This window comes from Sciurus vulgaris (assembly GCF_902686455.1).
Source record: "Sciurus vulgaris genome assembly, chromosome: 6".
Classification (NCBI taxonomy): domain Eukaryota; kingdom Metazoa; phylum Chordata; class Mammalia; order Rodentia; family Sciuridae; genus Sciurus; species Sciurus vulgaris.
In genome coordinates, this window is record NC_136466.1 from 139163287 (window position 1) to 139189975 (window position 26689).

The window sequence follows — 26689 nt, forward strand, 5'->3', positions numbered from 1 at the left end:
CCCTGCTTGATATTCCCACCAGTTTCTTGGCCAGGAGTTGTTTTGTGAATCACAGGTCCTCAGTCAACATGAAATGTACGTGAGTGAGTGCCTGGGGAGGGATAACCTGACATTTCTAAGGACACACTGAGCCATGTTCCTCCCAAACAACCCCAAACCCTTCAAGTACATGCCCAGGGTTCCAGCTTCTCAGGCAAGATGCAGTCATTCCTGTTACAGCAAATAAGACCCCAGTCCTGGGCCCACCTGAGGAGCTGGGATGGATGATCACTCGGGGTGTGCGTCTTCGAGGTCGTGTGATTGTGGCCTGGACAAGCAGTGGGCATCACCCATGTTCCGCTCTGACAGGGCCCACACTTTATACCCCCTGAGCCCCAAGTTCAGACAGAACATGGAATGTTGGCTGCTGCTCTGGTGGGTGGGGGCTGAGGTCACCAGGCAGGGAACTAGTGGCCCTAGACGTCCCTCCCGAGGGCTCTCTCCATCTGATAGTTCACTTTTTCTGCCTCCACTTTCCTTTGGCTGGTTTCCTAACAGGGCTTCCCTTGGCTCCCTCCCTGGCCTGGCATCTCTTAGTTTGGTTATTAAATGAGTTTAAATGACAAATGCCTTGTGCATCTCTGTCCTTCCAGAGACATTCCAGTCCAAGTCCTCTCGCCAAGGCAGAGCTGCAGCCCCTCCGTACCAGGCTGTTGACGGAAGCTATAGTCCCCAGTAGGGACCTGCTTAGAGGTGGATGGCAGGGACATGTGGGAGGCCACACCACGTATCAGGAAATTTCTGTACCTTGGTGCACTATTTGGATCTTACGCAAAGCACAGAGACAAGACAGATGAACAGGAAAGCAGAGAGTTCCTCCCGAATGCTCAGACATAGTGTTCTTCTCATGTCTTTCGAGGAAAGGGCAAGTGGTCCTGGGAGCCACACACTTTCTAGGACAAAGCTGTCTCAGCGAGGACAGGCAGGGAAACGTGGAGAGGCAGAGGAGGATCCCCCGCCGCTTGCCCTGTCTTTCAGCTCGTGGTTTGGCCAGGCTGGGCTGGGCCCAGGGGAAGCACACTGCTGTACAGAAATAGTTTGCAACAACTCCCCTGAGCTACAGAGGTTATTCGTGGAGATGAAGGCAAAGGAGAGAAGGGAAGGAATTCGATTCAGGCCCAACTGCCTCTAGAGGGGCCTGAATCCCACTCTGATGGAAAAGATCTGCTATCAGCTTTCAGATTCACTCAGCTCAGGAACTTTGGAAGAAGCCTCTCTCATCGAAGGGCAGGCAGACCCTGGAAACTGGCCTGTGCACAGATTCCCTCACCCATGTGAATACACTGCCCAGGACAGCTAGCCTGAGGAAGCCTGATCCCCACCCAAAGCCACTTAATAATCCTGGTGTCCTGGAGCTCACACCTGACTGAAGGCCAGGGTGAGGAGTAGAAAAGTTCCTTAGTGCAGTCTCGTGGTTTTGTCCTCACGGTAGATGAATGGGCAAGTCATTCAGTATTTTTGGACAGCTTCTGTTTTCCCAAGTTAAACCGGCCCTTCCCATCTGCTCTGGCCATCACAGAAAGAGGACTGTTAAAATCAAGTCTGTGAACATTCTTTGAATGTGAGGTTGAGGTGCAATTACTCAGAGGGCCTATCCCAGAAGCCAGTAAGACTGTTGAATTGGATTAGTCATCTTACTGGCCTGAAAGTGGCCACCTGTGAGTTGAAACTTCCTAAGGACAGCCTGTTACTTCCACCAAAGCCCACCAGCTACAGTGCCGCCACAGACTTGGTACCTTATGGCCTCCTGGTGGCTGAGGCAGGTCCACTTTATTTCCCTGCTTCGTTTAGTGTGTGCTGTGTGCACCTGACTCTGATGCACTTGAGCGACCCACAGTCTCCATGCTGAGAAACAACTGGTGGGAACTGAGTATGTGGCTTAGTGGTGGAGCACTTGCCAGGAGTGCAGGGCGACCCTGGCTTCAATCACACCACCAACGGAAAAAGAGAGAAGTAACTGCAGGAGTAGGCCGCAGCGGTACACAGCCCTAATTTTGGATACCGATCTTGACTGATGCTGGTGGCTTCGTCTCCTCTGGGTCCCTCGGAGTGAAAGTCCTGAACAACTAGCTAAACTTCCACTGCTGTCAGTGGAAGGCTTGGGCTGTCACAGGCACCCTGGTACCTGACCTCCACCGTCATCTTCTCCAGCCGCTCCTGTGTACTCCTGGGCTGAGCAGAAGCTGGTAGAGGCTGGGGAAAGGAATGGGAAGCAGCTGAGGCTTTGTCCAGGCCCCTGGGCTGAAGTCTTGTCTTTCCATTCAGAACTGGAATCTTGGTCTAAGCAGGGCCCCTGCAGGCTGCCCCCGGGCAATTCCCTCCCTGGAAGAACAGCTTTCTGGAGTTGGGGGGTTGGAGAGCTGGTCCTCAGAGCCTTGTGAGGGGCTGGGGGTCCCTCTTCCTCCCTCTTCTTTTTCCTTTGGGAACTTGCAGTGCTAAAAACAAGCTTTCTGAGAACCATATTTTCTGGGTTAAAGGTGAAAAATGCCGCGTTTCCTCCAAGTGGAACGCACTGGGCCTGCCAGCTCTGGGCACATTTCCGAGATCCTTCCTCCCACTCAGGGAGGAGGCAGCTCCCAGGGAGGCGGGGAGGAGAGGCGGTGGGAGGTGGAGGAAAGGAGAGGAGGAAGTCGGAAGGAAAGCGCTAGTTACTGTGAGGCCCGGGCAGTGAGTGAGTGGAAACCAGCAGACCTGTTTGTGTTGGAGCAGGCCTGGAGCTGGCCTGGCCTGGTCAGGAAAGGAGAGGCAAATAAGAGGACCAGAGAGCAGGGCAGCCGATAAGAGGTGGCCCAGGGCCAGACAAGCTTCTGGGCAGTGCGGGGACTCAGAAGACCTCACCGAGCTTCCTGAGGGAGATCTCCCAGGGGTCCTGGAGGAGACGGACAGGATTGTGAAAGTCCACTTGCATAGGAAAAGCAAGAACCTTACCTTCCCTCCCCCTCCCACGTGGCCTTGCTCAGAACCTGTGGGAAGTTCTGGGGAATTTCCTCAGATCCTGATTGTGGACAGAAGTTTTTCAGAAACCTACGCCTCATGACATCCTTCCTCTGCAGAACTGGGATCAAATGAAACTCCGAGCTCCCTGGCTGCTCTCCAAGAACCCAGCCAGCCTTCTCCAACTGACCTCTCACCACAGTGGCCACTCAAAGCCAAAGCAGAGATCCCTTGTCCCTGCTGGTCCCTCTTCAGAATGGCAACCCGACTGTCAAGTGTCAGCAACAGGTGGAAGGACAGATGGACAAGGGAGACAGGCAGGGCGGATGGGGTGGGGGAGGGGCAAATACTTCTCCCATGAACCTGGTCTGGCCAGTCACCGAGCACTTCACAGACCTTGTCCCCAGCTCCAAGGGTCCCTGCAGAAGAGCTGTGCTCGTGGGGCCACCTCATCTCTACCATGCCACCTATCTTAACATCATGGCTTGTCATGGGGGACGTTCTGTTCATGGCCTGGAATTTTCACCCTTCCTTGAATTCATGCAGTTTTCCAGGTGACTAAGTAGGTCCTCCCACTATGGCAAGGTGTCACTATGTCACTGTGAAGGTGGAGTCTATTTCCTCATCTCTTGAACCTATAGACTTTGACTAATAGGATGTGGCCGAAGCATCACGTGGTCATGCTGTAGTGACTGTAAAAGGGCTCATACCTTCATGCCAGCCCTCACCATCCTGAGAAGGATGCTCATGCTAGTCTGCTGGTTGCAGAAGAAGAATGAGAACAGACTCTAGGTACCCTGCCACCCCAACTGAGGCTATCCTAAGATAGCAACCCTCACACACGGGATTACATCCATCTGAGACCAGAAGAAGGGCTCAGTCACCTGCTGCTCACTCAGGGCGTGTAAGCAGGAAACACTTATTTGGCATGCCATCGAGGTTTTGTGGTTGTTTGGCAGCATTACTGTAGCAAAAGATGAGAGATACACTTAGAGAGAGACCTGGGACACCCTCAGCCCGGCGGAGTCCTTCCCAGCTCTCTTGCCTACCGAACTGAGGTCTAACTTCAGCCCTAGGTTAGGGCATTTATCTTCACCACCACCTCTGACATAAACTCATCCCACAATTTCTGGATCTTGTTCACAAAGAGGATGGATGAGTTTTGTTCCAAACTTGGGATACACTGCCTCTGACCCTGTATTCCTACCCTGGCCCCCCACTGTCCTCTTGGGTCCCTCTACTCTGCTGCCCTCCCACTTACAGGATCCCTATTGTCTGAGTCCTGAAGTGTGTCACCCGTCCCCTCAGCTCCAGCTGCTTCCCACTCAGAGAGGAGGCGGTTCCTAGTCCTCTTCAGTTTCAACACACACCCCAAACCTTCATCCCTGGGTCACTGCCTTTTTCTCTGGACAGCTCTTGCATGGAACAAGAACTCATCTGCAAGGCAACTCTGGCTTCAACTCAGCTGAATATTTGCTAAAGTGTTTTTTTTTTTTTTTTTTTTTTTTCCTCCAGCTGGAGACAATCCATTGAAAATATGCTGTAAAAACAACTCCATTGTATATTAGGAAGCACTGACTCCAGGGAAAGAGGGCTGAGGTGATAGTGACCGGGAGGTGGCAGGCACCCTTTCCACCAGGTGCCTTCTCTCCAGATCCTACTCACAAGGTGACGCACATAGCAGAGGATAATCGTTATTGTTACTGTTGTCATCGTAACCCACCGTTCCTCGGGTAGGGTTCCTGGTCCTCAAAGGTTCCCAGAGACGGGAGACAGAAGGGTGAAGCACAAAGCGAACTCTCTCTAGGGTATTTATTCATCTTTTAGAATTCTTCATGTGCCTAAAACTGTGCTTTTGCACAAAGTTCAAACGTCTTTGCTGAATGAATGCTGCATCAAAAAGAGTGGGACTGATTATAGGCTCCTGCATGAGTTGGATCAGATTTCCCTCTTCTTTGGGGGCACATTCATCTCACCTTTCCCTTAGCAAGCTCTGCATGGGGATCTGCCAGTGAGCCAGCTGCACGTGAAGTTACATGTATGCATAGCAAAGGGAAACAGCTGACAATGCAGAAGGAAGAAGCTTCATTTCTCTGGTTCTTGTCCAGAATCTCAGACCATCCTGAGGGCACAACCCCCACTCCCTACACAGCTCTGAAGCACAACTGCCTTAGTGGTCACTTGTGGATGTGACCTCTGTGAATCAGTACCTTCTCCATGAATGAATGAATGAATGAACAAGTTCTAGCCTTCTTCGTCCCCTTTATTCAAGTATACTGAAGATATCCCCCTTTCTTAAAACAGAATGACCGTGACCCACCTTGGTAACACATATTCTTTTTAATCTGCTTATTTTGGAAAGTTTCATATTCATCCCCCAGAACCAATAGGTACCAGAAGAGAACGGTCAGCTCCCCTAGTTGCCCACCCAAGTCACCTCTCCCACTCCACTGATACCACAAATGCCCCCAAGTCTCCTTGGGGAGAAAATTTTTAGGGAAGTGTGCAAGAATCAGGATATACTGCCAGTATACCCTAAGGTCTACTGTGTGGACAGTCTGCAGCTATAAAAATAGACACATACAAAAGTACAGCTACAAAATCATGGGACCCATTTTCTTAGACCGATATTATAAAAAGTAGGGTTTTCACATTAAAGGTACACTTTGGGGGAGGGCCCACATTATGACCATGATTCTATGTTAAATCTTCCCCACCCCTTATTTTCATGGAACAGTCAGAGCACATTGGGCCAGCCGCCAGGGAGCGGAAGGGGTTAATCAGAACAATCCACGGGCCAAGGTGGGAAATTCAAAGTTCAAGGTCGCACAGTCATTCTGCTGTGAGTAAGCATCATGAGTCAGGGAAGGAAAAGTATTTTTAATACTGCTCTGTGGGCTCGAGCTCTCTCTGTCTCTCTGTCTCCCTCTCTCTCCTTTGTACTATGAATCACAACACATTCATTCAGTTACAGCAGACAGGCTCTGGAATTTGCATTGATGTGTGATCTCTGGCAGACTCCACGCATTCAATGGACAAAGTCCGTTGCTCCCGACACGCAGTGTTTCACTGGGTTTGGCCCACAGAGTGTCAGCAGGGAAGGCCACCCAGGGCCTCCTGTCTTGATGATCAGTTTCCCATCGGAGCCTACTTTCCCCTTGATGAGAGGAAACACACCTGGTCCCCGGGCCTCTGTGTGTGGCATCAGCCAGGGTCTCAGGGCCCCTGGGACTCTCGGGATAGAGGCTGTGTCCCATGGGCAAGGCCAGCTGGTGTTACTTGGCTCCGCAAGTGTTGATGTTTTTCCCATCCGCAGCATCTTCCACCAGGGAAATGTGGTAATCGGTGGACAGTGTGAAATGAGAGATGCAGCCCACGAGGCCTCTCAGGTACTGCCTGTTAGTATGCAGAGCAATCTCCTTCATTCCACCTGCCAGGAAGCCAGAAGGAGGCAGGAAAAGAGGAGTAAGTCAAAGAGGAAGTGTCAGCTGTGCAACTTGGGGCTTCTCTATGATGCATTTGAGTGTCCACTGACATCCCTTGGCTGACAGGACAGACTGTCCAGTGCATCACATCTATTTTATCATTATCCTTGAAGGAACAGGCTTACTTGATCAATTTCACACACAGCAAAGGGGTACAAATATATAAACCACAATGTGATTTCTGGCTCAAATGAACACCTTGCTACTCAATTAGTAGCATGTTGTATAATGTCAACAAAATGTTGTGTGTTGTTGGAGGTGACATCATCTTAAACCAAAAGTCAGGCACTGATATTGAATGCTTTCAATGAAGTTCACTTTTGAAAATATTTAAACATCTTTCCATTTTGTGTCTATATTAGTGGATTATAAACCATTTATAGATATGCTACTTATTCTATTTTGAGGTGGGCCAGAAAGACAGATCTGACTTCCTCAGAGAGAATTCACTGAGCTATATTTAGCAGGTTCCCGTTCTATAAACAAGAAAAGCATGGTTTTCCTGGTGGATCCATCCAAAGCACAAAGCATCTGAGTAAGGCCCTTCCTGTCCCCTCGGCCATGAGTCAGAAGTTCAGAAAATGGAAGAATGGAGTATCAAGGCAGCTTCCTGATTTCCAGGTATTTCACTGACCTATCCCCGGCACAACAAACAGAGAAACTGGAAAAAAAAAAAAAAAAAAAAAAAAAAAACAACCCTGGCCTGATATAGACTTGGCCATGAAGGTCACTTACCCACATACAGAGCTCCATTGATGTTGAGTTGTCTCATCATGCCCGGCGATTTTCCTGTTCTGGCTCCATAGTCATCTACAGTAATTTTTCCTGATTGGCCATCTCTGCAAAGAAAAGCAAAACAAAACAGAATGCTGTTTGGGAGCTAATTCAATCATTTCAACAAAAAGGTATGGCAACACCACCTCATGCCGGGTACTATGCTAAATGACGGGGCTGCCTAAACCCAAACCAAAGCGGTGGCTTCTGCAGCACTAGGGGGTGGGGGCTGGCCCAGGCCCTGCTTCTTGTCAGCCACTCTCTGGCAATAAGTTGTCTGCCCGCTCCCTACAGACCATGCATGGCTCCCCATTTGGAAGTGCAGTTTTGGACTCTCATACCTGGATGCTGTGATGGGCAATGTCCACAATGGCTTGCCTTGTCTGCTTTTCCATTTTTTCCCCCCATTTTTCTAAAATACTGCATTTTCCCACTTACTGTATTTCATCAATTCTAAGAAATTTATTTTCATTCTTCTATTTCCAAAATGAAGATACTGTGTTTTTCTATTACAGCACTATCATCATACATAGTAGTTGGGTTCATTTTGACAAAGTCATACATGCATGGAGCTTGATTTACTCCGTTTCATTCACTGTCCCCACCCCTGCCCTGCTTTCTCTCTCCTTCTTGCTTCCCCTGTTCTCCTCCCTCTACTCTACTGATGTTCCTTTAGCTCATTTATTTATTTTTGATCGGTGCTTTCTACATATGCACATAATGTGATCTGGTTAAATTTATTCTGCATTTTCTCCCTTTTCCTGTCTCTCTTGATCTTCTTCTACTCCACTGATCTTCTTTAAAGCTATTGTCTTCTAATCAGTGACAGGTTTGAAAAAATTTTGATATTGCCTTCTAACATCATACCTAATGGCCTCGTTACATATTGTCTGTTGTCTCCCAGTAGACCCAAGACCATTAGGGCAAGGACATTGGTTTTACTCAGGACTGTATTTCATGTGCCTTGAATGGCTCATAATAGTAGATGAATGAACAAGTGAATTTAAAAAAATAATTTTTAGTTGTCAATGAACCTTCCTTTATTTATTTATTTATTTATTTATTTATTCATTTATTTATATGTAGTGCCGAGAATTAAACCCAGTGCCTCACACATGTTAGGCAAGTACTCTGCCCCAGCCCCTGAACAAGTGAATTTGTGAATCTTTGACATCCTCATCTGAAATAACCATGCTTACCTTCTAAAGCTCCGTGGAGATCAGATGTCTTGATACATGTCTTGCTTGACAAATACTGGTAAAGGTGTGTGTTGCTCTTGTCAACATCATCATATAATAATTCTTATCCATAAAGTGAAGACCATAGAATTTAGATTGCTATTAACTAAGATAAAATACAGTGCGTAAACTATCTGGTCCCTGGAACATTCAACAAATGAGAGATTTTCTCTATTCTGCTCAGAGTAATGCTTGTCAGGCCCGGATTACCCAGAGCAAGACAGTGTACAATCAGAGCCCCCTTAGGGATCTCTCCCTGCCAGTTCTCCTGTCTCTGGTCCTGCAGCCTGTGACATAGAATTAAGATATCCACCCAACCCTTCTTGCCATGTTCAGTAGGCTTGGCCTTGACCCAGTTCCCACTTAGATCTGTTGTACCATCTCTTCTCGGCCTGTCTGCTCACAACTCGTGATACCTGCTTGAATCCTCCCACCCATCCAGTTCCTGGCTCAGCTCTTTTTGTTCCACCCTCACTGCAACCTAAGACCCACTAGGAAAGGCATCAAGACGCTGGCAGGAAGTCCTCCAGCTGCTGAGCCAGCTGCGTGGTGCCATTCTGTCACTCTGACATCTGAAGTTATGTGGAGGAACATCCCCTGCCTCATCCTTCCCAAACATCCACATCCTAGTTGTGGGTAGGCTGCCTTGATCTAGGCTCTGCCCCCAGCAGTTATATAGCCTTGTGAAAGTCACTTAACATCGGATTCCCCAGATGATGTTAAGGAAGGACCTGGCATCCCCACCACTGTGTATCTTGATACACATAATCAAACTGCAACAACTGTGAAAGTTTTAAAATCCTTCCACAACATATATCCTACCAAAAAACTCTACCCAAGGAAACTGAGAGCAAGGATCCCTGATATCCCCAGAGTGGGGACTTCAGGGATCAAGTGCAGCTGGAGCTGGAATTAAGAACTGACACATCTGAAATTCCTTTGGATGTCTCTGTGCAAGTTCTTTTGAAGATGATATAGAAAGGGCTGGGATTGTGGCTAAATAGTAGAGCGCTTGCCTTGCACATGTGAGGCATTGGGTTCGATCCTCAGCACCACATAAAATAGATAAATAAAATAAATTTATCGTGTTCATCTACAGTTTTTTTTTTTTTTAAAGATGGCAGAGAGAGAGAAAGAGAGAGAGGAGAAGAGAGAAATGAACTCAGAAGGCACATGATTTGGGTACTTTGGAGTTAGGTTTGACTTTGTACATTTTCACTTCTATTCTAGAACAAATTTGATATCCAATCCTGTAAGTATTCATTACAGGGAAACATTTATTTTTTTCATCACATGAGAGTTGGGGCTTCATCAAAATCACGACACCTCTGTCTCAAGTGCTTTCTACCTGGCAGTTGACAAGCACGGATCTGCCTCTGTATCCTCACCCCTCCTTGAGCAAGATTGTTCCCACCACAGCCCATCTGTGAGCTGAGAAGGAGGCTGACCCTACCTCACCTTGACCTCAACCACCGCCTTCCCCAGAAAGGATCATGGTAAATTTTCAGGAAACTGCATGCAGAGTCTCCGTTGAGCTTCTCATCTTCTGGGTCCTCCATCTAACACACAGTGCTGACACTACCAGGTCGAACCCACTATTTGGCTCCTGAAGATGTACTGTTAGGAATATGGATGTAAGGAGTAAAACTGAAACTGTAAAGAAGAGCAAAGGAGTGGTTCGCCCAAAGACAATCAGAGGTCGGGATGACGACTCCGACTGAGAGGAGGGAAATACGGAGATGCGGCTTTGTGAACCACATATGAACAATAAGAGAACAGTGGGAATTACCTATGTGATAAGATTTGGAGCCTTCTTCAAAGTCCTGGAATCTCATTGCACAGATTTGGAGACCCTCCCCAGTTTAATCATCAGAGTTTTTTTCTCCAGAAGGTCACCATTCAGCACTTGAACATGTTGTTTACCAGAGAGAAAAATCCCTCCTAATCCAATGTTCATTCAATTATTATAATTTAATTCAATTCAACAAATATTTAGTAAGTGACCACTCTTGCCCAGCCTGTCAGCATCAGTGGAGGGCACAGCTGGAACTTGGTGGATGTCAGGTGAGGCTCTCCCAGAGCTAGGTACTCACCTGACAGCCTTGACCCGGTGCCACCGACCATCGTTGAAGGAGCCATTCACCATGATGGATGCCACACCACTGCCCAGGTTGTAGCTAAGAGTGTTGGAGAAGAACAAGACAGAAAACAGAATAAAACCCCGAAGCACAGACAAATACCCACTCACAAAGGATTCTCAATGCAAAGCGTTCTTTGGAAGGCAGAATGCAGTTTCCTTAGCACAACACAATAATATAAAAGGTGTTAAGTTTCCAAAGTCACCCACAAATGAGTTCAGGGAGCCATGAGTTTTTAAAAAATTTTCAATCGTGATAAAATGCATATAACAACACTATCTTAACCAGTTTCTAGTGTACAATTCAGTAATGTTGTACGACATTGTACAACCACTCTCCAGAACTCTTTTCATTTTACAAAATCAACACTGCATCCGTTAAATGATAATTCCCCATTCTTCCCTCCCTCCAGCTCCTGACAGCTCCCCTCCTACGCTCTGTCTGGATTTGACTATTCTAGATACCTCAGGTAAGTGGACCATGAAGTGTTTGTCTTTTTGTGGCTGGCCTACTTTGCTTGACATAACATCATCAAGGCTAATTTTTTTAAGTTCACATATGGAAGCATCAGTACTATAATTATATGTGTAGCATATACTATCAGGGATAATGAAAAAAAATTACCATTTGTAGTGTGATATATTAGGTTGCATAGTGTTCCCCCCAAATTTTTAGGTTCTACCCAGAACCTAATAATGTAACCTTATTTGAAAATAGGGTCTGATGTCATTAGTTAAGATGCGGTAACACTGGATTGGGGGGCTGTAAATCCAATATAATTAGTATCCTTTTAAGAAGAAGGAACACGGACACTCAGAGAGGCACAAGGGGAGAAGTCCATGTGACAATAAGGGCAGAGACTGGAAGAATACAGCTAAGTAATACCAAGGATTGCCAGCAGACCCCAGAACCTCAGAGAAAGGCAGGGAACACATTCTTCCAGGCCCTCCAGAAAGAGCCAGCCCTGACAGCACATTGCATTTTGGATTTCTATTCTGCAGAACTGTGAGAGGGTGAATTTTTTTATTTTAAGCCACACAATTTGTGGTAATTTGTTACATCAGCCCTAGGAAACTAACACATGTATTTCATTTGTTTTTTTGTTTTATTTATTTATTTTTTTGGAAACAGAATATTGACAAGTAGGCTGAGCTCCAAAGAGATTAAGGAAATTTGCCTAAAATTGAAAAGTTAAGGAGTAGAACTTGAACTTGGTGTATTATCTGCCCCATCCCCCATTTTATTCTGTTATCAGGTCCTCCTGGTACCTTCCAATTTTTTTATTTCAGGTTCCAATTTTTTATTTCTTATACCCTGAAGGTATCAGAAGACTTGAACATGTTGTTTACCAGAGAGAAAAATCCCTCCTAATCCAATGTTCACTCAATTATTATAATTTAATTCAATTCAACAAATATTTAGTAAGTGACTACTCTTGCCCGGTCATTGGGCCAGCTGCCTGGACCTCATTTGGCAATATCATAAACCCTATGTGATCAGGCTTCTGAAGGGACGTGTTCCACCTGGGGCAGCTTATACTTCATCTCATGAGAGGATGTGTCTCTCCTTCACCTCACTGCCCAAGATATAGGACTATGGGGGAGAAAACCAGTGCACCCACACGCTCATCCTGAGAGTAGCGCAAGAGCAGAGAGCTCTGGGCTTTCCTCAGAGAAAGTGCCACGTAGGTCATTCTTTCATAACAGAGGCTCAAAGAAGTCATGCAGCCAGTCAGGATTTAACCAAGACTTGACAAACCATGGGACAAAGCTGCCACCCTGACCCTGAAAAGCCCACTGATTTCTAATGAAATTGCCCACATTGTGCCCCTTGGGTAGAGCTGGCTGGAGGTGGAATTTCAGACTTCATTAAGTGGAGGCCAAATGCTTGGCGAAGAAATGCTCGACTCTGAGGCCGGCTTAGGAGCTGGTTGACAGAAACTCAGTTGGACTACTATATGTGACTTTTCTCTCTGAGGTGACAGAGCAGGGACCCTCAGTTCCACTCATCTGACTGCATCTCCAGACTTGCTAGTTTATTAATAGTCGTGACCTTGGGCAATTTGCATTCTCTCTCTGAGTCTAAATTTCCTCATGTGTCAATGGTGGGTAAGAACAGCTTCCCTGAAGGATTGCAGGATATGTTAAGTGAGATAGCATGTACACAGTAGGGGCAAACAACAACCCCAGCACCCAGACACCTGCAGCACAATGCACCCCAAGGAACCAGCAGGAATGAGAAAGTCACCACCAAGAGTTAAATCCAGCAAGGTTCTGGGAGAGCAGCCATGTGCGAGTGGATCCTGAGGCGGTAAGCATGTAAGCAAAGTGGTCAGGAACACCGGATCTCAGAATCAAGGTGACCTGGGCCTGGTCTGGGGAGGCCAGATTGGAATGTGCTTAGGTGCTAGTAAAAGACATCTTTGCGGTTGTATCAGGACCCACCTGAACCAGGGGTGGGCAAACCTCTTCTCCAGCCTGATGGCTCTCCTGCTCATGCAGGGGACAGAATGTGCTCAAGGGAGTCAAGATGGAGCCCAAGACAGGACTCCAGTCATCGCTGTGGGTGGGGCTAACTCTGTTGGCCTCCCCAAGGCCTGACCTTCCAAGCCCCCATCCTGTGGGATTTCAGATCCTCCAAGTAATGCCTGCTTGCCCAGACACACGCATACTCACCTTGGAATAGCTTCCCCTTTTGTATAATAGTGAATGGCCAAGAACAGCAGTTACCTTGACTGGAGGAAAGATGAGGGAACTTTTTTGGGTGGGAGAAGTGTTCTATATCTTCTGGGTGGCGGAGATGCAGCATTTACATATTTTAAAATTTATTGAGCCGTACATGGAACATGTGAGCCCTGCACATGAGTTATGCCTTGATACCAAAGGGCAAAAATGAATGAATGCTTGTCTGATTTCTCTGCAAACACCTTGTAACTGGCTTCCATGTCGGGGGTTCTGGTTCACTCAACATGAAATTGCAGTAAAGACTGCAGGGCTGAGCACCAAGGTGGCACACAGGGCAGGCCTTCTACTCAGCCACCTCCACACTTGCATGTGATGACATTTTAAATCATGTCCCTTTAAACTGTGGCACAGGGTCCTTGGTTAATGTCAGATCTCTCACCTTTCTCTGCTGCATAAATGTAACAGGGTCAAAATTAGTGGGAGTGTCAGTCAAGTGATGTTCATAAACCCGCCCCGTAGGTTTTCTGCTCTACCTACCGTCATAAAACAAAATGAAAGAAAACAAAAATAAAACAGAAAACCACATTCATTTTAGCTGAGCCCTTCGGTTTCCCTTTTTTTGTTGTTCAACCCTGACCAAAACTATGAGTAATTTTTGTTTTTAGAGTACCTTTGCTCTTGGCTGCTCTCTGGCTGAAAGCCTTTGTTTGAGTCCTAAATTAGCAAAAGGAAACTGCATTTAGGTGAAGGAAGAAAGTCTAGAAAGTTAAGAGTATATTTCATCATCTTAGAAGCAGGATTCTTCTGTAGCTCTGGACCTGGTTCAGACACTAAAATTTTAAGAATGGTTTGTCCACCCTGTAAAAAAGTTTACTCTCTGGGCTCCACTGACATAAGGTCCTCCAGACCAAGTCCAGTGTGGTGTTAAAAATAACGATAATGATAATACTAATCAAATTTAATGAAGCAGTCATATCAATGCTAACTGCCTTGCACATGTTATCTTTCTGAGGCAGGGGGCTTCCAGAGTCCAGAAAACTTGACTGAGCATAGTAATTTTTAATTATTATTATCTCTGGTAGCTAGTTGTACTAGACCTTGTATTAAGTCCTTTACAGGAATGAATTCATCTAATCCTCATTTAATCACGTACAGGTGAGGGGACAGAAACTCAGAGAGGTTAGGCAACTTGCATGAGACCACACAGCCATGGGGTTCAGGCATGTCTGATTTCAATGTCACTTCAGGCCCTGCTTCTCAGGTGTGGCCTGAGAAGTGCTTGTTTCCAATGCGATCCCAGTGCCTAGTCACACGGATTTCATCAGAATCCCAGGAAGCTGGCACAGGAATCTATCTCTGAAACAAGCTGCTGAATGACCCTCTGCATTTGGCATTTTCAAGCCACCAGCTTAGACTACAATTGCCCTCTGATCCAGCCCAGCACTTCCACTGGTCTGTATTGGGTGGGAGGGTGGGTGGGTGGTAACTGTCCAGAAGAAGGTGACTCAGCAGGCCCAGGCATGGTGCAGCACTGAGGTCGACCTCAGCTGGGGCTCCAAGTGCGTCTTACAGAGGGTCCAACCAGGTCCCCAGGATTAAAAGAGAAACATGGGGACCATGTTCAGCAATCTGAGAAAGACATGGGGCTTAATAATGATGAGGATGGACAGCAGCCGCTGGAAGGGATCAAGGGCCAGGGGGAGGGCAAGAGGGCGAGTGACGGGGTGCTTTTTCTCTCCGGGGCTGGAAAGGGAGCCCTGGGAGCTGGGGGCGACCCGGAGCTTCTCCCGTTTCCCTGTGGGGCTGGAGTGGGCGGCGAATGGGCTTTGGCTGGCAGTTCGGGGGGAAATTGGGCCGTCCCACCCACGGCTCAGCTACTGTTTCGGTTCTCTTTTCTGGGCACAATCAAGTACTTGAGGCCTTGACGAGGTTAACCACAGGAAAACCACAAGAAAATGGCTTCGAGGCAGCCAGCCTGGATCCCGAGTGTGAAGAGCTCGGGTTATCTGACCTCCGGGCCAGCGAGGGTTGGGGTAGGAGGGGCAGGAGGTGTGCGGGTGGCTGGAGAGGGTGAAAAGCTGCCCCTCACCTGCCTGTCTCCAGACTTCAGCCACAGGGGGCTCCTGGAAGTCCCCACAGTCATAGGACTGAATCCCCTCAGCATGAGCAGCTACTCAGGGGCAAGTGCAATGTTGGACAAGTGACACTTCCTTTCAAAATGCCTTCGCTTTAAATGGACCAGATTCACGTTACCCTTCTCTGGCTCTCGGTGATCCCAGCACAGGGCTGATAAAAGCCCCACAGTTAAATCATCTCCGTCATTCAGTTCTCTCTCCTTTGTCTACTTCAATTCAATTACTTTCATATCATTTAGTGACCACTTGGACTTTCACCACAGGTGGAGGAGATTCAAGAAGAAAAGCCCAAGAAATGTCTGTCCCTGGGGCAGATGATCTAGAGAGAGTAGACACTCTCACCCCGGACAGGCATGGAAACACCTGGGAGACGGTGACAACATGGCTTCCTGGGCCCCAGGCCTGGAGGGCTTGGGCTGTGGGGGGCCTGAGGGCTTGCATTTCTAACAAAGCCCCAGGTGATGCTGATGCTGCTGGCCCAGGGACCACACTTTGAAAACCACGGGTATAAATGAGCAATTTCTAACCTCAAGTAAGGAAATGTTGTTATAATCTCAAGAGCAGCTTTTTCATATTTCACAAGACAAGCAGGCCCTGCCCCATGGAAGCTTGGCTCCCATCTGTTCTAGTAGGGAGAAGGGTAGGAAGATAGTGTCCAGCTAATTCTTTAACTACTCCATAACTACACATTTGACACATATGAAAGCAAGCTAAATTCACTGAAAAAGAAGTAAGAACTTTTGGGACTGCCTTATTAGTATCAAGAAGTGCTTGCAAAGATGTCAATGTTGAGTTGATCTACTGAGATAGGAATCTGTGCTTTGTTCTTCTTGTAGCAGGAATTCGCTCCACAGTTAAGGAGAAGCATGATGGATTATTATTATTATTATTATTATTGGACAGGGGGAGTTATCAATGATTGAACTCAGGAGCACTCAACCACTGAGCTACATCCCCAGTCCCATTTTGTATTTTATTTAGGGACAGGGTCTCACTGAGTTGCTTGGTGCCTCACTTTTGCTGAGGCTGGCTTTGAACTCTTGACCCTCCTGCCTCAGTCTCCCAAGCCACTGGAACCATAGGTGTGTGCCACCGTGCAGGGCCAACAGAATGGAATTTAAAACCAGGGCTCTTGGAGTTTAAATCTTCAGATCTTCCTGAGCTGTTGAATGTTAAGCTGGAGACTCACCACTTTACTTGGCAATATCAAAATCCTCTTTTCACTCCTTCCTAATTTGCATGTAGGGAGTATACAGCAATAACATCCTAGAAGGGGTCACAGAATTGTTCTGCAGAGGATCATATAGTAAATATTTTAGGCTCTGCCGTACCTTCCTGCTGAAACTACTCTAGTGTGCCGTCATCACACAAACATATTCATGGATGCATGTGTGTGACAGTATTCCAATAAAACTTTATTTACAGAAATGAGTAGTGGGCCAAACTTATCCAGCAGGTTATAATTTGCAGACTACCACCCGAAAACAGGGATGCCAAAAAGAAAAATCAGGAACCTCAAATAAACCTGGAGCTTCAGGCTACATCCAACTGCAGCAGCCTGTAGTTTGGCTCACCCTGGAATCACTGTTGGCATGATCTGTTCAGTCTGAGAAAAATCACGAGATGCTGCTGAAGGCAGCCAGTGAGGGGGTTACCTGAACACCAGGGCTCCATCCCGAAGGCCCAAGGAAATGAAGTCACTGTTGGATCTCATGGGGCTGTCTCCCCTCCACATCAGCAGGCCATCCTTGGCAGTTGTCTTAAACCTTATGAACACATTTGATCTTGATCCTGACACCCTGAAGGAAGTACACAAACAGGTTCATGAAATTGCCACCAAATCTGTTTCTGAGTGGTCCCAGATTGAACTGCCAGCCCAGGGCAACCAGGTGTGAGGATTATCTGGCATTACTAGCATGTACTGCCAGGAAATTAGAAAGAGCATCACCCCCAGGAGTCACATCACCAGGCAGCAGTGTCTCCCCCACAGGTGTGGTGAACTCCCACAAAAAAGCACTTGCTGAGTGACAGAAAAGCAAGATAATGGCCAATGCCAGAGTCTCAGGCTGCACCCTGCATACACCTCATTCTACTCTCTTTGCTGTCCTATTTCTCGAGGGCCCTTGGGAAACTGCTTCCCACTCCCTAACAGAAAGTTGTCAAGAGTCTCGAAGAGTCACCTGCTCGGGGCTTTGGTCACGGTTGTGGAAGGTTGGCTCTGGCAGTGACTGTTCCTGTGGGCAGATCAGGACGTGACTGGATGGAGGTCGGGTCTTAGGAAAGATGACTTGGTGGAATAATGGTCTGGAGGGGGTGTTGTAACAGAGACGTATAGAGAGGAACCAGAAGCTATGAGGACAGATGGACTGCAAGATCCATAGCCAGGACTGGGACTAGGGTCACATGATTGTGTGCTTTTATCAGATCTTGGGAAGAACTAACTCAGAAACTCATTTTGACTAAAGTGATAAGTATTTCATGTGATACAGGAACATAAATAAGCCTAGGGTCCTAGAATTAAAGGTGAGACAAGAGTAAGCACAATTTAATATTAATATGACACTACTGGAAAAGTTTCTTCTCTCATTCCCTATCTGTCCCACACACCTGGGTCTGAAGCTGTAGGGTGCTTTCAGTAGTGAACAGTGGAGGGGACTTTTGTTTAGGCTTCCCAGATCCTGGTCTGGACAGGAAGAAACCAAGTGTACCTTCTCTATGGCCTCAGAGTGGTGAGGGGGAAGCAGGGTCCCTAGGCCAGGTGCAAAGAAATACAACCCCAGCCTGTTCCTTAGGACTCTGCTATTCCCAAATTTTTATTCAAGGTTCCTTCCCTCCTGACTTGCCTTTGAATACTGATTGGCATAAGCAAACCAATATATTCAAATTTATCTTATCAGTGATTGGTTTGGGAGGAGGCATGTGACCAACTCCTGTCCAATGAGATAGAGGAAATTTTCCAGAAGGATTCTGGGAAAGAATCCTCTCTTTATTAAGAGTCTCATGAAAATAAAGAAAGTCTTTTTACTTCCACTGACTGTTGCCCTATTTTATAACCATCTTATGAGTGTCCTAGGGGCAGCTGGGGAATATACCCAGGATATGGATGAGATTTGAGTCTTCGATGATACAGTTGATCCTCTAAGTTAATCAATCCAGGATCCAGTCAAGTTGGAACTCCTTGTTATATGAAATAATAAATACTTTTCACGTTGAAGACATTGTAGGCTGAGTTTTCTGTTACTTGATATCAAAAGCATCTAACTGAGACAGACCCTGGACTTCTGTCTGCAGTTTCACACACATGCACAAGAACTTCCACGCGCACGCCCCCACACACCATTAGAGTTGCTCTGGCTTGGGGTCTCCCCATCTCCTCCTCACCAAACCTCTCCCTGACTGCATGGTGATCTCTCTCTAAGCACTGGAGGCTGAGGACATAAGCCCCTTTCACACTGTCTCTGCTTCCTGAGGATCAAAGGACCTTCTATCTGTAAAGGAAGAGGGATGCAGAAGGAAGAGGATCTCTCTTGGCTGGGAACGCATTTTACCTAAGTCCCTGGGCCAAGACGACACAGATATGACAAGCTGGGATTGGAGAAATGAAGCAATGTCTGTCTGGTGTGCACTCAGAGTTCCTGAGGACAGCCAATGCCCCAGAAAATTTTCTCTCCACCTCTTTTGTTCCTTGAAAAGCCACCAAGCTCTGACCTAAGAGCAAAGCTTAAAGATTTGCCTTTGTCTGCTAAGATGCAGTCAACCTGAGGATAAAAGAAAATTCTAGAGTGATTGAGCTGAGGTGGTAAGGCACACTGTAAATGACCATAGACCAGCAGACGGAAAAGAGAGAAAAGGGGGAAACCAAGGGTGCAAAAGACAAGCCTGACTGTGTGGAGGGTTTGCTGAGGGCCAGCCTTGACCTTTGCCCAAAATACAGGCTGTTCCAAACCAAGAGCTACAGTTACCTCAGGCCAGCACTGGGGCCCCTGCCACAGGGATGGCAAGCTGTAACATGACTGGGTATCTCCTCTTGGCATGAGCTTGTGTCCACATGAGGAGAGCTGAGAAGCCCCATGAACTGGTCAGATCCTGAAGGGGACATCAGACCTTTAGGGATGAAGATGCGGAGTAGGTGCTATCTGAGCGGGAAGTGGGCTTTGCTGTTTGTGTGGTGGGGGAGCCTGTGAACCCTTTCTGCAGCTGGGCACAGGTAGGGCCTCAGATGTGGTCACAGAATGGCACAGAGCCCAGGTCCCTGCCATGGAATCAGTCAGAGCCCAGCTTCATGAGCACCACACTCTGCTTCTCAAACCAAAAGCATGGAAACCCCGAGGGGTTGGGGGTGGTGGGGTTCACATTACTCTTTCTAGACCCTTTGACCAGAAAAGGTTGGGATTGGGTAACTGTGTTGTTTGTTTGGAAGGCTGATGTTTTCAAGTTTACTTTGTTTCGTTCTAGTTTCCATCTTTATTTGCTTTTTTTTGTCCTGAGACCATGGCTTTCTTTGAGAATTATCTTCTAACATGAAAGATAAAGAAAAACCTTGGGAAAGATATTGAGAAATTTATGCCCAGGGTAGACAAGGAAGGTGCTCTTGAAGCCGATTACCTCTTGAGGATATCTGGATTGTCGTATGTCAGGTAACTTCGGCCAATAAACTGTGGGATCTCGATGGCTTCCGTGATGGCTGGGACAGAACAGAAAACAGAGGTTATGTGGCATGCATCTCTCTGGACCTCTCACTCAGACGTGTGGAAGGAAGATACCAAGGAAGCCAGTCCCTGAAATGTGACATTGAACAACTTCCTCCTGGCTTCACACACACGCTTGCAGGTTTAGGGCAGACCAGTCGGAGGCCTGGAGTTGGCTTCCCCTCCCTGGGGCTGGCAGTCACTGTCACTGGCCTCAGCACTACTGAGAAGGTCTTGCAATGTGCTGAAAGTTGAACTGCTCCCAGTGATTCTTGGAATCCAAATAGTAGGGCTTGGGCCATGTGGGGAGCAGCTGGGGATAACCCCCGATCATCGCCAAGTGAGGCAGAGAAAACAATCCCTAAACAAGGCCCACCAGGATTTCTTTATTTAATGGGAATCTGTCTAAACCCCTTAGCCATGACCTTGAGAGGTCGATGGGGGAAATGCAGTGTAGGACTCTGGCTCTTCGTTTATAAATCACCTTCAAGTGTGATGTTGCACAAAGTCTTCTACGTGATCTCACGGAGTAGCAGAATGCGGGGGAAGGGCAGGGCTGATTACTCCCATTTTACAGAAGAAAACAAGTCACAGAAAGCATCAAAGATTTGCCCAAGATCATCAGTTCATCAACCATGAACCACACTAGCTCTCCTTAATTCTGGCTCCTGGCCCCTCTTTCCTGTACAATCTTTGAGAAATGAGTTTCTTTTCTCCCAATTTCTCATCACTTGGTTTTCCTGAGGAATCTCCCTTTACACACAGCAAAGGAGCAGGACAAACAGCCATGTTTGATGTCACAAATTGGGATGAGGTGAGGGGATTTCTGAAAGAGAGATAACAGCAATATCTCTTTCCTCTTTAAAAAGATTCAGAAACAGTATTCTAAAGAAATTAAAGTGGAATGAATCTCATATTCAAAAATGTGCAAGAGAATAAACCAGCTTACAAAACAATTACAGTTTCATAAAATCAAAAGCATTTGACACAAAGTAGACACTGCCCTGAGGACTCCAAACCTAGGAGAGAAAGGTATAATTACTTGACTTATTTGGAGCTATGAATAATGGGAATAATGGGAGAGTTTAAACACAGAGAGAGAGAGAGAGAGAGAGAGAGAGAGAGAGAGAGAGAGAGAGAGAGAGAATAGGAGAACAGAAAGTCTGATGACGTTGGACCTTCAGGTGTAAGTTGGCAGGTCACCATGACATGTTCCAAAACCTTTTCATAGAAAGAAAGAAAGAAAAAAAAAAAAAAAGAATAAAAGGAAAGTACGAAAAGGTAGAAAGGAAGATGAAAGAAAACACAAAGAAAAGGAAGAGAAATAAAATTTTAAAAGATGATTTGTGAGGTAACTAACTACCCAAGCAATTTCCTGGGAAAGGAACTTAGCAGAAAAATGAGAGGGAAGAGTGGACAAGAAGAGGAAGCCACAGCAAGAAAAGGAGAAAAGAAAATACCAGGAAAGAAGAGGAAGTGGCAGGAAAAAAAAAGGAGACGCAGGTGGACGGACAGCCAGTGGGCAAGGATAGGAGAGGAAGCAGAGAAAGAGGGAGGGAGCCCCAGGGACAAAGGGGAGGGGAAGATGGGAGGACAGGAAGGCACAGCTGGCGGAGGAGGGAGGTGCTCTTGGCAGGGACGGCAGCCCCTCATCCCAGGAAACTGAGAAGGGAGAAGGAGACAGTGTCCAGGCTGGCTGACAGAGGAGTCCTTCGCAGCTAAACATGACCGAAGAGCCCCCCTGGGTTTGGCTCACCCCCAGGGCGAGAGGTACAGCCAGGGTCCATCCTGCGGTTGTTGGCTGTGTCTGTGGGCCTGCGGCCAACAGTCGTCCTTCCCCTGGATTCTTTGAAATGGTCAGGACATGCTTGTCACACATCAGTTCTGCACAGGGCCTCAGGAGGGGTCCGTCTGTGGGAGCCGTGTCAGCTGCCTGCTAACTCAGGCATTTGCCTGAGGTCCAGCTGGGAGCTAAGTGTGTTCCCAGGCCTGTGCTCTTGCAGGGAAGATTCCCACCACCCTGGTCGTTGTGTCCAACCCCCCCTGCCATTCACCCCGGTTCCCCTCACACGTGGTTGGCCCACACTGTGCCTGGGCCTGGCCGGAGCCTGACCTGGCAGGGGCCCACAGCGTCTCGCAGTCTGCTGGAGCACTTACTGTACTTACTATTGAGGCAGTAATTCCCACACTCTGCCAGGTGCCAGCGTGAAAAAGAACAGGGAGAATCAGTGCACATGTTGATTATAACATCTCGACTACATTGCTCACTGAGGGCTTGAAACGAGCCCTGCTGCTTCCCCAACAAAGTCCTCCCATGGACTTTGCATGGAATGTGAATGAAGGCCCTAGCAGAAACCATGGAAATTCTCTCCTGGGCATGATTGGCACCAGCTCATCTACTTCCCTTCCCCGACTGCAGCTTAAATGGGAAGAGTCGGGCACTGGACCAAGAAGTTTATAGCAAGCTGTCTGACACTTCTGGGACTCCCTCATCCTCAGTGGGCAATCCACCTTTCTTCTAAACCTGGAGAAGTAGCTTCTTACTAAACAGTTTCTTCCTTGCCAATGGCTTTTACCCTCCTTGGCTCTAGGCTGCACGTGATAAAGGCATGATGAGCCAGTCTGCAGCCCCTTTTCTCTCATAGTAGAAAATATCACCACAACCTCCCCCTGGTTTCCCTTTGCAAGATTCCAGAGGCCTGGTTATTTTTGTAATTATAAAAGGGCAAAGTCATCCTGCAGAAATGATACCGCTGAATGTGGCATAAGAGCCATCAGGATCACCAGTGTGAACGGAGAAACAGTAATTCCAACAAAAAACATCAGAGCAAGTCATGACCATCCAGCCCCTTCTGGCCCCTTGTGGTCTGTTCACATACTATTGTAGACATGAATGTGCTTTAATCTCACCTTTTTACATATTTTTTTTTGCATTCTTTTCTCTGTGACAAAGGCCTTACTGATACATCGTTTAAAATGTGTGACTGTTATTCCCTCGAATTTATTCCTTCAAGCATGTGCCATGTGGTGGCACAAAAAACACTCTAATGAATAGTGGCCTCCAATCCTGATTTCCCACAGCTCAGACGAAGCAAATTCCCCACTTGTAGAACTTAGAATTCCCACTAAACTACATGGAGTGGAAGGGACAGCTGGCTCTCATACACACCCACAGGCCCTAGGAGGAAAGGACACTGCGGGTACCGTGGTCTAGCTTTCCCCACATCCGGGATGCCTCTTGGCAGCATTCTGGTGAATGCACAGCCAGCCTGGTGCACACTTTCAACACAGGCAGCTTGCTAATCCACAGGGCAGCATGTTCTCTTCTTGGACAGAATTCCTTATTAGGTTGAGTAACTCTAATCCAAAATCTGGTCTGAAATGCTGCAAAGCTTTGAAGGCTGATATGACACCACAAGTGGAAAATCCCACACCTGAGATCACCTGACAGGTCACAGTCAAAATGTGGGGGCACTAACAATACTGCATAAAATTGCCTTCAGACTCTGAACATAAGGTGCATGTGAAACAAATGAATTTCACGTTTAGACTTGGGTTCCATCCCCAAAGTATCTCTTCATATATATGCAAATATTCTAAAATCTGAAAAAAAATTCCAAAATTGGAGACACTTTTGGTATCAGGCATTTTGGAAAAGGGACAGTCCAACTGTATTAAGTGGATCCTGTAGTCACAAAGTAAACAAAAACTTTTTCCTGTACTACTAGCCCTTCAGTGGAATAAGATCGGCATCTAGACTGGACACCAGAAATTTCCCATTGTTTTATGCTATACTATAAGAAGAAAACAAATTCTTATACTCTGGGAACAAAAGAAAGCTCAAAATCAGCCTCAGAAACATGATGTGAAGATACTAAATGTAGCGTAAACTCTCCTAAGTGTTGTGTGTGTGATAGATCAGCGTCAATTAGGCAGGATCAGACTTTTAGGACCACGCATCCCAAGGAATGCATTACCTGAAACTTAGTCTTCACCTCCTCTGCTATTCCAGCTATGTGGACTGAGCAGCCCACCTGCTACAGAGAAACAGCACCATCTAGTGGCTAGCAGGATACTGCACCATCTGGGTCCAAGCTGTTCTCAGTAAAGAGGAGTACCAGGACTCAGAAGTTCTTTTCAGGTAAACTGGCTCCTTTGCACAGAGAAAATCCCAGGAGGAACAGATGTGTCCTGTATCCCTCTTCTGGACATTCAGAACAGAGCAGGGTTCTGAGAAGTCTCACAGATGACAGAGCTATTTAATTGTTTACCCAAATTTATTTAACCACAAACCCCTGCTCCCATTTTATGCATGTGAAAATGTGTGTGTGAGTGGGTGTGGGTATGAGCAGATGTGTGTGCACAAAACAGTCACTATTTCTTCAGAATTTAATTTTCTTTACATGTACTTTGTGAAAATCTGCTTCGAGTTGTTAGTAGCTTACTTAGAAGATCTCTGAGGGTCTGGGAACCAAGATGGATGATTTTTTGATGAGATGAGAAAGGAGAAAAGAAATCTTCAAGGATGGGAGTAGAGCTTGGAGCTTGCTGACACTCTTCTGTGAGATGAGAAAGAAGTCCAGGGGTTGGGGTAGGGCAGGGAGCTGAAGTTCGAGGTGGAGGAACATGACTACAAGTGAGATTCCCCAAATGGAAATGGAGGAGACCACCAAAGTCAAGCCTGGGATTCTATAGGTGCCTGATGCTGAGGCTGGGAGTTAGAAGAAACTCTGGCTTCTTCTCTCCTACTGGGTTCCAGAGTTGGGACCCAAGAAAGGTTGGATTTTGTGCAGCTATTGATGCTAGAAAGAGATTGTGGCCACCTGAAATGTCTCATAAGCTGGACAGGAGCCCACCTGTCTGTCCTGCCTCTAACCTCTCCGTAACAAAGTGGGGTCTCCAGACCATCATGGTGGTCTGTGGGCTGCATGGCTCTGGGATTTGTTTGAGTTTCTATGTCATCCTCTTGTGCTGCCCAGAGGTGAGAAAAATCGTCAGACCTCCCACTACAGTTCTGATGAGTCCAGAGTCTGATGAGTCAGTCTCTCTGAGAAGAGAGGAACACCTTTCTCATGGAAGAGTTTCCAGTAGGCAGTGGGTGAGGACTGGCATTGGGAACTGCTACAACCATTTGCTCCATGTTTTTAAAAAACCAAAACAACTGGCTTAACAAATTCTAAGAAGATTTCTAGGAATGACTTGTTTTTAAAGCATGATTTGCTTTCCAGGCAGAAAACCCCCCTCAGCTGTTAACAAGACAGGATTCTAACAACTAAAGATGGCTTCTAACTGTTCTTGGTCTTTCAAGCTATGAATTTGTCCACACTTTCAGTGTGTTCTCTTCTATTTCTAGGGGACAAGATAGGTGCCCATCTCTCTTCTCTTTATTTCCAGTCCTTATAAGGGAGGAGATGCCCAGTATTACAGCAGTCTGTACAGTAACTACCCATAGCTATGTGTCTGCTGGGGCCTGGAAAAGCTGACCCAGAGTCCCTTTAATCTTCCCAAGTCATTATAACAAGGGAGGAAATTATGGGATTCTGGCCACACCCCCATCTATATGAACCTTTCTAGTATTTGCACAGGTTTCTGTTCTGCCAGATACAGTATATTGGCTTCACAGCTGAAGGAAACAGAGATACAACATGCATAGCAGCTGGTTGTCTATTTGGGTTTTAATCTTGGTTCTAGCCTACGTTGCAGGAAAAGAGGCCTGGACGCCCTCCCATGCCCCCTGCCTTTGTTCACTCCCTCAAATTTTGCCAGGAGCCCAGGTCATCACTGAGATCCATCCCATTGCTGTGGTGAGATCTGTTTCTTATTGGACTTGAACCCAGGTTCAGCATGAGTACTTTGTAACTGATATGGTCAATGCTTTACAGCAGGACACAAGGACTAACAAGATCACAAATGATCTCTTAATTCCCAAAGCTAAGTGTTCATTTATGCCTAGACTTTATATTTTAACTGTCAGTATTGGAAGCAATCTTGGAATGCCTATAGTAAGATTGGAGACTAAGGGAATTCGAACACTGAGTGTGAAATCAAAACCTGGTTTTCAGAATGAATAAGCCACTCTGGAACTAAATCTCCACAAGTGCAATCTATTAGCTCAGCAACAATTTGCTTGTTAGAATTGTAATTGGGGTAATTCACAAGTGGATCATTTCCTCTTCTTTATTAAGAGATACTTTGCATGATTTACCATGCAGATTTCAGAACTCATTTACATACAAGCCATACCACTAAGTCTTCTAACTGGTAAATTATCATCTTCCGTATTTTCCAAGACTGCTGCAAAACAACTTCTACCGTTCTACATACCAAGCTTCTACCAGTAATTTATGGTTTTCTTTTAAGCACTAGTTTTGATAAAAACAGGGAGCCTGGAAACAAACAGGAAAGAGAGAAAGAACACATTCCTTCAGAGTCCACAGCCTTCTTTCTTTCAGACCTGTTTGCCTTCTGTTTTTAAACTAGTTCCTGGGCAGGTGAGGTCACACTGACATTCAGAAAGGAAGGTCCACACAGCCCAACCTAACAGACATACTTGGGTAGGCCTATTCTAAACACA

General features: G+C 46.6%; 1 protein-coding gene across 2 annotated transcripts in view; it reads right to left on the minus strand.

Annotated features, from left to right (window-relative positions):
* Positions 1-5215: 5215 nt before the first annotated feature.
* The window catches only part of EGFLAM (EGF like, fibronectin type III and laminin G domains), a 176836-nt gene continuing 155362 nt past the window's right edge, over positions 5216-26689 (minus strand). For both annotated transcript variants that reach the window (XM_079144453.1, XM_079144452.1), the window contains 5 exons: positions 20033-20111; positions 17083-17226; positions 10564-10647; positions 7194-7297; positions 5216-6403 (listed from right to left, as the gene is read on the minus strand). In XM_079144453.1, coding sequence (XP_079000579.1) covers positions 6249-6403; positions 7194-7297; positions 10564-10647; positions 17083-17226; positions 20033-20111 — 566 coding nt within the window. In that variant the 3' untranslated portion in view covers positions 5216-6248. The remainder of the gene's footprint in view (positions 6404-7193; positions 7298-10563; positions 10648-17082; positions 17227-20032; positions 20112-26689) is intronic.